This window comes from Mangifera indica, chromosome 7, assembly GCF_011075055.1.
Source record: "Mangifera indica cultivar Alphonso chromosome 7, CATAS_Mindica_2.1, whole genome shotgun sequence".
Classification (NCBI taxonomy): domain Eukaryota; kingdom Viridiplantae; phylum Streptophyta; class Magnoliopsida; order Sapindales; family Anacardiaceae; genus Mangifera; species Mangifera indica.
The window spans coordinates 19973360-19985820 of NC_058143.1; the positions used below are offsets into that span (position 1 = coordinate 19973360).

The 12461-nt window shown below is 29.4% G+C and overlaps 1 protein-coding gene across 1 annotated transcript; it reads left to right on the forward strand.

The window, feature by feature from the left end:
* Positions 1-5257: 5257 nt before the first annotated feature.
* On the forward strand, positions 5258-6351 carry LOC123220027 (transcription factor bHLH147). Its single transcript, XM_044642019.1, has 2 exons — positions 5258-5415; positions 5512-6351. Exon 2 carries the CDS (start codon positions 5549-5551, stop codon positions 6215-6217), a length of 669 nt encoding a protein of 222 aa, XP_044497954.1. The 5' UTR covers positions 5258-5415; positions 5512-5548; the 3' UTR covers positions 6218-6351.
* Positions 6352-12461: the final 6110 nt, after the last annotated feature.

Here is a 12461-nt window from a genome sequence, read left to right on the forward strand (position 1 = left end):
AGAGAGAGAGAGAGAGGGTTAAAAAAAAAAAAAAAGTCCAATATCCCAAAAATTTTCTCGATCGGATACTGGGTTGAAGATTAGGGCACTCTACCTGTCCCATCTTGTTGTCATCCCTAATGACAAAAGGACATTACAGCTCAACAAAATTTTGGACTTGCGCTCATATCCTTTAGTGTTGGAACAGTTGACTTTACACTATGATGTGCGCATGAATGCATGTGTCTATTTGAGCTTGTCAAACCCCAGTAGATATTCATAATCGTCGATGCACTATTCATGCTCTGATGTGGGAACCTGTCATACGGCTTCTACATTTATTTTTTTCACATAATTCAATAGTTATGGATGATAAGTAATACTATGTATAAATAGTTAATATTAACAAATATGAACTAAACCTAATAACATGATATATATCGGTTTATTTATATCAATTAATATCTAACTATTTATACAATATTTGTTATTATTTATCAAAATCAATATACCTATTTCTTCATATTGGTTATTCTTTACAATTAGTAATCAAACTGATATGTTTTTTAACTAGTTAAATGAAGGTAATGTGACAGTAAACAAGTCATATTCCTTTAGTTCGAATTTAGTTAATTTATAGAAGAATATTTTGTGTCATGATGCATAAAAAATTTAAATTTAGCTCACTAATACTCAACTCGACATCTTTACCGGTTACCTAAATCTTTCACTGAATTAGTATCACGGATTCACTCACAAGCATTTGAGTGAATTAATGAGCTTCTGGTGCTGCTTATTGTTTTCGCCCTTTTTGGCTCTCACTGTTTAATTGTGTCTCACACAAAGGAGGCAAACTCACTGGCGCATCATCATGCATTGTAGTGTTTTTAGATTTTCAAAAAAATTATTTTAAGGTTTCCCTGTATTATGCGCACAAAAGTGCATTGCCACACATGGATCAATAATTTTGGTGAGAATTAGGATTAGGTTCATCATTGTCACCATTAATTTTATCTTTCTTGTTAGGAACCCTATTTAGCGGAGGTGTTTGATGACTTTTTGGAGTTATTTAGTTTCAGTTTTTGAAGATTATCTTAGTAATTTATTTTTTATTCTCTTATTTAGTTTATCAGTAATAAAATATTATAATAATATTTTATTATCAATATTGACGTGATAAGTAATATAAATGATAATCTGATTATCATCTTCACTTTAGATATTTAAAAATTATCAAGATAATCTTGATTTTATTATAATTATATTATTATTTATTAGTTTTTTAAGGCAAAAATAAATTTATTTTTAATTAATATAACAAATAATATAAAAATATTTAAAAATAATTATATTCAAAAGTATTTAAGTAAAATAATTTACTAGTAATCTTTTATTTCATTTAATCAAACATAATAATTATTTATACTTATCAAATTTTATCAAATATAATAATTATTTATACCCAGTAATCTTTTAAGTAATCTATTTTCAAGGTAATCTTTTAATTTCGATAATAAAACATTACTCAAATCAAATACTCTCTTTCGATGAAATTGAATCATCAAACCAATAAACCTTTGAGAGGCTAATATAATAACTCATTATTAGGATATTTTATTAATATGGATAATATCATAAAATATTAGTGTATATTGAAATTTAATTATGAGAGTTTAAAGTTAAATCTGAGACTTAATTTTACGTTTAAAATTTTATATCTTAACTTCTTGTTATATTTGAGATGATTATTTTTCTATTTTTTATTTTTTATATTTATTTTAACAAAAATTAACCAACTCATAATCATAGCAGTATATTTTTTTAATTAGATTTTGATGAGTGTTAGCTATGATATTGTGTTAATGGCCACTAATAATATTATTGAATATAAGAAAGAGAAGGGACCCATAGCATGAAATGTGGAGCACATATGTCCACTCCTCATAAAGGGAGAAAATTCCAAATCTCCTCCCACAAATACGAAGCAGAGCCAGGACAGAGAAGTGGGAAAGGAGCAACCCACATTGCACATGCATTTCTTTTGTTTATCTTTTATTTCACCTCCAATGATCATTGCACGGACTTAAAAACAAATATTTTTTTATGGGTCCCAGATCCCCAGTCAATTATTGGTAGACAACAGTATGTCTAACCAATTATACTTTGACACCTCACCAACCCATTCTCTGTTATGTTCTTTTTATTTTTAGAGACGGGATGAGAGTGTGAAAAACAGTGTGTTCACTTGCTTTGGTTGTGGGTTAACTTTTGAACCGTCGATTTAAAGCCTGCCTGCTTTTCTTTCTTTTGCCAACATCCGATCATCCTTTTAATGCGTACAATAGAATAGAAATTTTGATAGGGTACACATGGTTAATTTTTTTCCATTTTCCAGAATTGAGGTGATTGTTTTTCCTTCCAGGTTTGTTTTGTTTGGGTTATCGGGAGACTGGATTCAAGCTAAGCTGAATCAGATAATCAGTTGCTTTAAATTTAAATTTATTACAATAATTTTAAATTGAATTTAAGTAAAATTTAAAAATAATTAATAAAGTTAATAGTAGTATTGGCATAATAAATAGTTATTAATGAGATAAATAATATTATTAAAAGAGAATTTAAACTAAATTTGAGTTGAGTTATTGAATTAAAATTATTTAATAATATTATAGTTTAATGATTCTTATTATTATTTAATTATTTAAAAAAAGCCTAAAAGACTTGTTCATATCCAAGGTATAGTAAAATCTCAAAGTTTCATCATTTAATTTTTAAAAACTTAAACATTTATCTATAAATTAATTTCTAATAAAACTTTCAGTTAGGGTTAGAAGAAAAATCATCTTTTTAATAATATTATTAAAAATATATATAATTTATTATATTTTTTCTCTAAGTTTTAAAAATTAATAACTTTATTCATATTAAAAGTTTTCTAATTTTAAAAAAGTGCATTTGCCCCCAAAACTTAATTTTTTTTTTATCGTCATCATCATCTCTCTCTTGTCTGGACGTGCCTTCGTCCAAACAAAACGACAAAGCATCATCCACAAAGTGTTCTCAACTCCAAACAACGCCTCCTCCAAACCCATTGTCATCTCAACTCCGATTTCATTATGTCATCTTTGTCGTCCAAACAAGAGAGGGACAATGGTGGTATAAATGTTGGATTCATAAGAGAGAGACGATGATAGTATAAACGTTAGATCTGTCGTCCAAATGAGAGAGAGATGACTGCAGCAAGAAAAACCCTATGTTTTGGGAGAGAAATATCATTTTTTAAAACTGAAAATTTTTTAACAAATGTAAAGTTGTTAAGTTTTTTAAACTTATGAAAAAAAATATAATAAATTTAAGTCGGGCTATTGAATTAAAGTTATTTAATAATATTATAGTTTAATGATTCTTATTATTATTTAATTATTTAAAAAAGCCTAAAAGACTTATTCATATCTAAGGTATAGTAAAATCTCAAAGTTTCATCATTCAACTTTCAAAAACTTAAATATTTATCTATAAATTAATTTATATTAAAAATCTCAGTTAGGGTTAGAAGAGAAATCATCTTTTTAATAATATTATTAAAAATATATATAATTTATTATATTTTTTCTCTAAGTTTTAAAAATTAATAACTTTATTCATGTTTAAAGTTTTTTAATTTTAAAAAAGTGATATTTTCCCCCAAAACTTAATTTTTTTTTTATTGTCATCATCGTCTCTCTCTTGTCTGGACGTGCCTTCATCCAAACAAAACGACAAAGCATCATCCACAAAGTGTTCTCAACTCCAAACAACGCCTCCTCCAAACCCATTGTCATCTCAGCTCCAATTTCATTGTGTCATCTTTGTCGTCCAAACAAGAGAGGGACAGTGTTGGTATAAATGTTGGATTCATCGTCCATATGAGAGAGAGACGATGATAGTATAAACGTTAGATTTGTCGTCCAAATGAGAGAGAGATGACTACGACAAGAAAAACCCTATGTTTTGAGAAAGAAATATAATTTTTTAAAACCGAAAAATTTTTAACAAATGTAAAGTTGTTAAGTTTTTTAAACTTATGAAAAAAAATATAATAAATTATTTATTTTAAATATTATTATTAAAATAATAATTTTTATTTTTATTTCTATTTCTAATTAAGTTTTTTAATATAAATTAATTTATTTGTGAGTATTTAAATTTTTAAAAATTAAAAAATAAAATTTTGAGATTTTCTTATCCATTGGGTGGAAACGTTTTTGACCTCTAAAAAATAAGGACCCCTTCTAGAATGTGTGTAAATTTTATGAAAAAACAAAAGGTTATCAATTAAAGTAAATAAAGCAGTCTCTTTATAGCCTGTATCTTACATAACAGCTTGTAATAACTCAAACGTATCCTGTAATACACTATAAATGATCTGATAATGATGGATTTATGCCTTTTGTCTTGGTAAACTAGGGATAGGGACCCCTTTTTTAGTGCGTAGCATTAACAAAAGTGTATGATCTTAGACTAGATCTTAGACTAGCAAGCTAATTTGATTTAGCGGTGAAGAGCCACAAACTTAATTCAAGTGACAGACTGGGTAGATTTAAGACTAACTGAACTTGAACAAACACTAGTTCAATTTAATTTAAATATTTAATATTTTGAACTTGTTTTAGTTAGTAAATATTGTTGTTGGAAAAATGAAAGTACCACCAGTAAGATAAATGAATTAAAATTTTGAACTAAAACTTTAATTCAAATTTAATTTATTTAAATTAAACATCAATTTAAACTCTAATCATCAAATCCCAAATCGACCCTTAATTTTGGAGTGAACTCAAGCTTGATAGTTTAAGTTTTTCTCCGGTTGGTGTCAAGTTCAAGCTTCGATTTGAGCTCAATGAGTTCATCTTAAAGCAACTTGAGCTTGGCTCAACATGAAGGGAGTCAAGCTCGAATTCGCCGAAATTGAGTTAAGCTTGGCCAAAATCAATCAAAATAATATCATTTTGATATATATCGATCAAAATAATGTTATTTTAGTATATTAAAATTAAACTTTTCTAAATTCATAATTTTAGCAAGTCAAATACCTCCAAAATTTAAGTTTGAAAATAAAAAACCTAAGACTTGAGCTTAAACTAATATATGTTAAGTTTGTTTTGAACTCATTCAAATCGAGTTGGAATCCGCTCTTGCCTCTGATTGCAAAGTACATGAACCAACCCACCATGGCTAAAGCAAAGGTGCACCTACCCACACCCACACAAGGTAAAATTAAAAAACATTGGGCCAACCTACAGAACCATAAAGCAAGCTGGTCGCTTTTCATTCCTTTATATTATAACCCTTCCCCTCTCCGTTCTTTTCCCTTGGATATCTCCCACCATCACCAAGCCTCTCCAAGCTCCGTCCCGTTTTCCCCTTCTCCTCTTTCTCTCTCTTTTATTTCCTCTCAAGGTAATATTCCTATCCCTTTATATTCTTAAATCATCATCAATATTCATTCAGTATAACCAGTCTTAGAATATTTGCTTTGTTTTTGTGATTCTGCAGAAGAGTATTTATCGTTTCCATTTTTTTTGAATTCATCATGTCCTCTACTGTGATATCCAATCCGGTAACCAGCTCTGACCGCTCCAAGAGGAAAAAGAAGAAGAAATCTTCCCAACCCAAAGACCAAAAGAACCCCATAGTTAAATGGAAATCTGAAACCCAGCAACAAATCTACTCTTCAAAACTCATCCAAGCTTTAAACCAAGTCACCATAAGCCAAAACTCCTCCCCATCTGCCCCCCGCGGCGGTCGGGCCGTTCGTGAAGCGGCTGACCGCGTCTTGGCCGTGGCGGCCAAAGGGAGGAGCCGGTGGAGCCGTGCCATTTTGACTAATAGACTCAAACTCAAGTTCAGGAAGCAGAAAAAGCCGCAGAAAGTGCCGGCCCCGTCGTCTTCTTTGTTGGCAACCGGGAGTGGCAGGTCAAAGAAGACGAGATTTAGCGTTTTAAGGTTGAAAAATAAGAGTTTGCCGACTGTGCAGAGGAAAGTTCGTGTTCTTGGCCGGTTGGTCCCCGGTTGCCGGAAACAACCTTTACCCGTTATTCTAGATGAAGCTTCTGATTATATAGCCGCGCTTGAGATGCAGGTTCGAGCCATGAAAGCTATCGCTGAGTTATTCTCTGGCATAAGCGGCAGCGGTAGCGGCGGCTCTAGTTCTAGTTCTAGTTCTAGTTCTAGCTCAGCCGCCCCTCCTCCAACCTCTTGATTGTTAAATTTTCATTTGTATTTTTCCTTTTTAATATCTTTCACTTTCTCCTCTCTTCCTGTGGAATACATATTTCCTCTGTTTCCAATTCATATTAACAATAATTGACTGCATAATTTTTATTTCTTCTTTAATATTGTTGTATGCTTTTGCTAATTAATAAATAAACAATACTGTATATAGATTCAATTTGTGTTTCATCAAGAGGGTTTTCAAGATGAGTATCAAAAGGGTATTCGTATTTTTAAAGCAAATATTACCCATCTAAAGGAGGATTTGGCCGATCTTAGTTTGGTTTGTCTGTCTTTTGATGTTTATTTCGATGATAATTTGGCTTATTTTTTCTAATAAAATCATTTGTAAGCATTATTGTTTATTTCATCGATAATTGTTCGATAATATTCTTCATTAACTTGAGTTTGAGTTGGTTTTGGGTTTGACTCTGTGCGATGGAAAAAATCCTCAACTTAATCATCAGCGAAATGGTATTACCGGGTAAATGGCTAAAGATTATGTGAAAATCTCAGGAAGACAGAGAAAATGACAAAAGGAGATTGGCAGGTAGGTGGGTCAATTATTTTGGGTATGTTTGATATGAGCCACCATGAATTGAAGTGAAATCTTACCAGAGAGAGAGAGAGAGAGAGAGATAGGGGGAGATGGATTTGGTCACATCTTCTGAGTTACCAAAATGCCTTGAATATCCAACTCTCCACTGGCGAAAACGCCAAAATTTTATGGGAAATCTGGGCCACATCATGTGGGTTGTTGTCCCCACTATGATAGAAGGCCCTTTATTTCAGCACATGCCTAAGGTTGAATTCTAGTGGAATTAACTTAATCGTTTTGTTCGATTTAAATTAGGGTTTTATTTTGGTAATTTAATTTGAGTTTAATTATATTTTTTATTATATTATTTATCTTATTAATAATATTATTTATTATTTTTAATAGTATTTTCAATCCATTCAAATAAATTTTAATTGATTATTTTTAAATTTACTTATATTTAAACTCGAATTTATCCCAGGCCCTGCCCTTAAAATTCCCTCCCTTCAAAGAGTACCCATAGAAATCAAGTTTCTTTGTCAAAGGTCACTCTCACCATTATTCAGCTTCTTGTCGTCTCTAAGTTTGAGACCTTAGGCCAAAACCAACTGGTCACTTCTTTCTTTCTAGTTCTACAGTCATTTTCGGTGGAGGTAGCTTAGCTTTTTTTTCTCGAAGAGTTAGTGAAGTTTCAGCACTATCACATTTCGGATGATTGATGAAAAACTTGAACCAAAATTAAAAGTGAAAGTAGTGCTTCTCAAAGAAGCACTTTCTCTCTTTCTATTTGCATTCATTATGTTGTTGGGGCATACATATTTCTGACTTACACATGCACCCATGTGCGTTTTATTCATAGCTCTCCCTCTTTTTTCGGCACCAAAAACAGTAGACAATACTCTAAAGTGTGGACACCCAAGATAAGAGTTCAAAACTGACACGGACATATCAAGATCAATTTATTTAGATTTAGGATTTTTTTCTTATTTGACGTGGATAATTCAGGTTTCAAATGCAAACTGTGTCTAGACTACCCATTAAAAAAGAAAATGACAATCTAGACTAGAGATCCTATATCTTCATGATTTTCCCTTTTAACATGAGTGATCAGTGACTAAAAATTCTATCTTTCTTTCTTTCATATCTTTTCTATCCTTTTGACTGATGAAATTCAACTCTCTTGCAAAAACCCATATCTTACTTGTGTTTTGCTTCAACTATTTAGACAGTTGAGAGATGGAGCAGAATCAGTCACTTAATAGTTGTCAATATTCTCCCAGTACCCATCAGTTAATCCCTCTTCTAAGAAGTATCAGATTTCATCAAGCCCAAACCTAAATAAGACTTAGTTTGAAATCGACTCAAATTCAAAAAACCTAACAAAGGTTGGATTCAATCTAAGCTAAACTTCGGATCAATTCAAGTTTGGATTGAAGGCATAATATATCACTGTAGGGCTATTGGCGATATGAATAATGTTTTTGTGGAGAGGTGAACAATATTGTGGATAGAATAAACAATACCATTAAATGGATAAATGGACAAATGAACCAATCTATAATCAAACTATTAAGTAAGAGCTACAACTCGAAATCAACTCATTTGAGTTGAGTTATAAAGTTGGTACAAGTTAATTCAGATTATATCCACTCTTAGAACTAACTTAAGATTGATTAATTGAGTCTCAAAATCGATTAAAAAATAATTTAACTTTATATTTTGTTTAAATTAATTTGAACTCAAATATTTGAATTGTTTTAAACTTAATTTGTTTATAAAAATTACTTCAATTTTTAATTTAAACTTGACTACTTAATAAAGAGCTAGTATGACTTAGGAAATCTTATTGTCTTCAACCACAAGCGGTATAGCCTACAAATTAAGAAATTAAAAAATGGTGTTTACCATTATGAATTAAGGAGAACACGTGGCTTTAGTTTCAAATATGTGACAGAAGGAATTGATTCTAAAGTAACCCTAACCCACATGTATAGCCACGAAAAAAAGCAACGAAGCATGCAAGCTTTTTTCTTTCCGTGTGCCGTTTGAATTCCGTTTACCGTTTTTTTCTTCCTATTCAACACGTAATTATAACTTACCACCAAAATTGGTGCTCAATCAATTCATTTTCAGTGCTTTTTTGAATAATTTAATTAATTTAATCAATTACTTATATTCATGTTAATCAAACCAATTATTCAACATAATAATTAACAACAAGAAGTTAAATTCCTTGGTTGAAAAGCTAAAAGTGGTGGATTCCTTCTTAGCGGATCTGGATTTGTTCAAGTCTAAAACAACAATTCACATCCCAAGAACTTGACAAGTGGTTATCGAATGAATGAATAACGTTGTTAAAATGACGAATGATGTCAACAAAAAGATAAAATATATCACTTATTCAACTTGTATTAGATATACTCTAATATGTCATTATATGATTATATAATAATATATATATAAATATTTATGTGTTATTATATGAATAAGCGTTATTTCATTCCTATTATAAAATCATTTGATTACAGTACAATGAGTAATTTATATATTAATGATATTACATGGACAAACTACGGGTACTAAAAAATATAAACAAATTAACGTATTTTCATATAATTGATAATTTTAAATTAAAAAAATAATATTTAATTATATAATAATATATTATCGTTTGTACTTTTATTTATATTTATTTTTAATACATATAATATTATTCTTTTACTAGATAAATGGGACTAAACTTTTGAAACATTAATAATTTATGCAATTAGTGTGTGTAATTCATATTCATTATCATCATCTATTGAAGATGTAGTGGACTGGCATTCCAGTTTGATTCTTTTCTTCAATCTTAAGAGATAAAAGATTAGATCATTTGTCTACATAACTTAATTAGGTAGATGGATCGATTGTCCTAATTAATAGAAACGCAAATATGTAAAAATGATGAATATTAATAGGTACAAATGAATTAATATATTATTATATAAATAGATGATTTATTTATTTATTTTTTAATTTAAAATTCCTTAATTAATATAATGATACGTTATTATTGAAGTACTTGTAAAGTATCATTGATATAAGGGATCTAATGAATTAATTTATTTTACATAAACTAAGACAATAGGGGGAACTAAAATCTCCAAGTACTTGGTGTTTCAATTCTAGTTCTTATTTGAAACCAACTTATCCTGAATAGGTTTTGGTTATATTCTTTGAATTGATTAATTCTGGTTTTGATTTCAATTTTAACCCTTTAAGGATTCGAAAGCAACTCAAAAACCAAATCCAAATCATCTATACGTAGAGTTCTTATATTTTATTCTAAGAAAAAAAAGAAAAATGAAGTAAATCCAGATTTCATACTTGTGGTAATGTATCTTGATCCAAAGCTAACCGAAAACCGATTGATTTGGATCTGCCATTCTCAAGTCTCAATCCAGAAACTAACTTGATTTGAAATGAGTGAGCCAGGAGTGAAATTTCACCAAAGAATAGTAATATATGCGTACCAAATTTTACAATATTTTCATAGAAGAAACTCACAGCCCAAACATGTAATTAAGTAAAAAACAAAAATAAATAATCGTATTACCTTATTATATTTTGCCATATCAATTGTATAAAAAAGTCTATAAAATCTATTTATACATATAAAAAAAGATTAAAACATATTCTTTTTTCTAATGAAATGATTTAATTTTATATTTTATTAAATGAATTAAACTTTTAAATATTGTTATTAAATATATTAAACTTTTAAATTTTCTATTGAAGAAACTAAATTATCACTATTTACTATTAAATTTATCAAAATAATCATGATGTTTCCAAAATAAAATAAAATAAAATAATCAATGTTATTTATGTATATTCAATTTTTTTTATTATAAAATATTAAAAATTTAATCCATTTTAAATAAAAATTTTAAAATTTGATTATAGAAAAAAAAGTGATAATTTGATATATTGTAACGGATAATGTTACAGGAATACCAAACTTTATATTGCCGTGTAAGCAACCAACACTCACTCTTCTTCTCTCTTCCATTCTCTTCTTCTTCTGGGTTGATATTGAATTGGATCATGGAAAGAAAGAAAAATGATGAAGGGGAAGCCGTCTTTTCCAACTTTATTTCTTATAATATGACGTGAACCCATGTGAATACAAAAAAAACCAAGAAAAAAAAGAAAACGACATTCATTTATTTATTTATTTTCATGATTAACTTTAAAGTATTCTCTATACCTCACATGGAGGGGTCCTGCTTTGCTCCATTAAAATGCAAGCAAAAGTATAATTTTTTTTTCAAAATATAATAAAATAATAATCGAAAGTTTATGTTCTCTCCACTATAAATGGATTGTTTCTCTCTCTCTCTTATATCTTTTCAGGGCAAAATCGGAAAGTTAATAAAATTCAAAATAATTTTAAATGATATACTATATACAAATCAACACAACCTCGACAATAGTGTCATCTATGAAAACAATTCTAAATACTTTCCGCAAACCCTTAGATTGAGGATTGTGTTAATGTCAAAATTCTCATATCTAGCAAAAGTTGAGAACTTTGAACCAATATAAATTTATTATCTTATTTTATCTCATGATATGTCTTTTAAGGGTAAATTTGTGAGGTTAACAAAGTCCAAAACAAATAATAAATTGCCATTTTGAGTGACCATTAACTACAGATTGAAACAACATTAATAATATGCATTAGGGTTTCTCAGAAATATTACATATTTTTGGCCCGCTGAATGGTAGGACTTCAAAAAATTTTAGGGTATTTACGTGAAACCCGAAAATATTTAAACTTTTATATGTTATGGCAGTACCACTAATCAAAATTAGGAAAAGGATTATTCAACATAAGCTAAATTAGGGTTAATTTTAGTTACGAGCAGTATTCAGTTTCTGGTTAATGTACATTGAATATATAACACTAATAAGAAGAAGAATAAGAAAAACATTATAAGAAAAACCTCACATTGATTGAGTACATGTAAAACAAACTTCAAAGAGGATGGTGGGTGAGCTTCATATGGGATAAATGTAATATTCTTAAAAAAATTTCACATCAACAAAACACAAGTGAGGCAAACCTAATGTTGAACTAGACAAATCTCTCATAAACACCTAAGATATGATCTCATAAATGGTTAAAATAATTTTTTTTGTTTGTCAAATAGGCAAAACTCAAATATAAAACCATAACATATTATATACATCTAAAACGGACGATACATTGCTTGAAGATTGAATTATTGAACCAAGATATTGTCGTCAATACATTCTAAAACTGAAAACAAGGATCGAGGTAGTACTATATATTGATAAATGAATGAGTTTGAATTCAACATGGGGGCCAAGAACTACAGCACACGATGGAGAATTAGATGGAGCTTTGTGCCAAACTAGAAGCCCCACTCTGAACAACCGAAATGCTTTTGAAATTCGTAATTGCAGATGAGATCAATCCCTGTAGTTCAACTATTTTCACCTTTTTATATGCATTCATTGCATTGCATCGCATCCATTTCTTGTCCTTTTCATCCTAAAGATGAGGGCCGCCCGCCTGCCTGCCTCTTCTGCATTACCAAAAATCAAATATGTGTTTTTGTCCATTGCTGTACCATGTGTAATTCAGAATCCTAATGAAATACATGGGTTTAAGGTATAATTTTAT

What these genes read in the sequence shown, in the direction of transcription:
- LOC123220027 (XM_044642019.1), top strand. Translation starts at nt 5,549, where the DNA reads ATGTCCTCTACTGTGATATCCAATCCGGTAACCAGCTCTGACCGCTCC.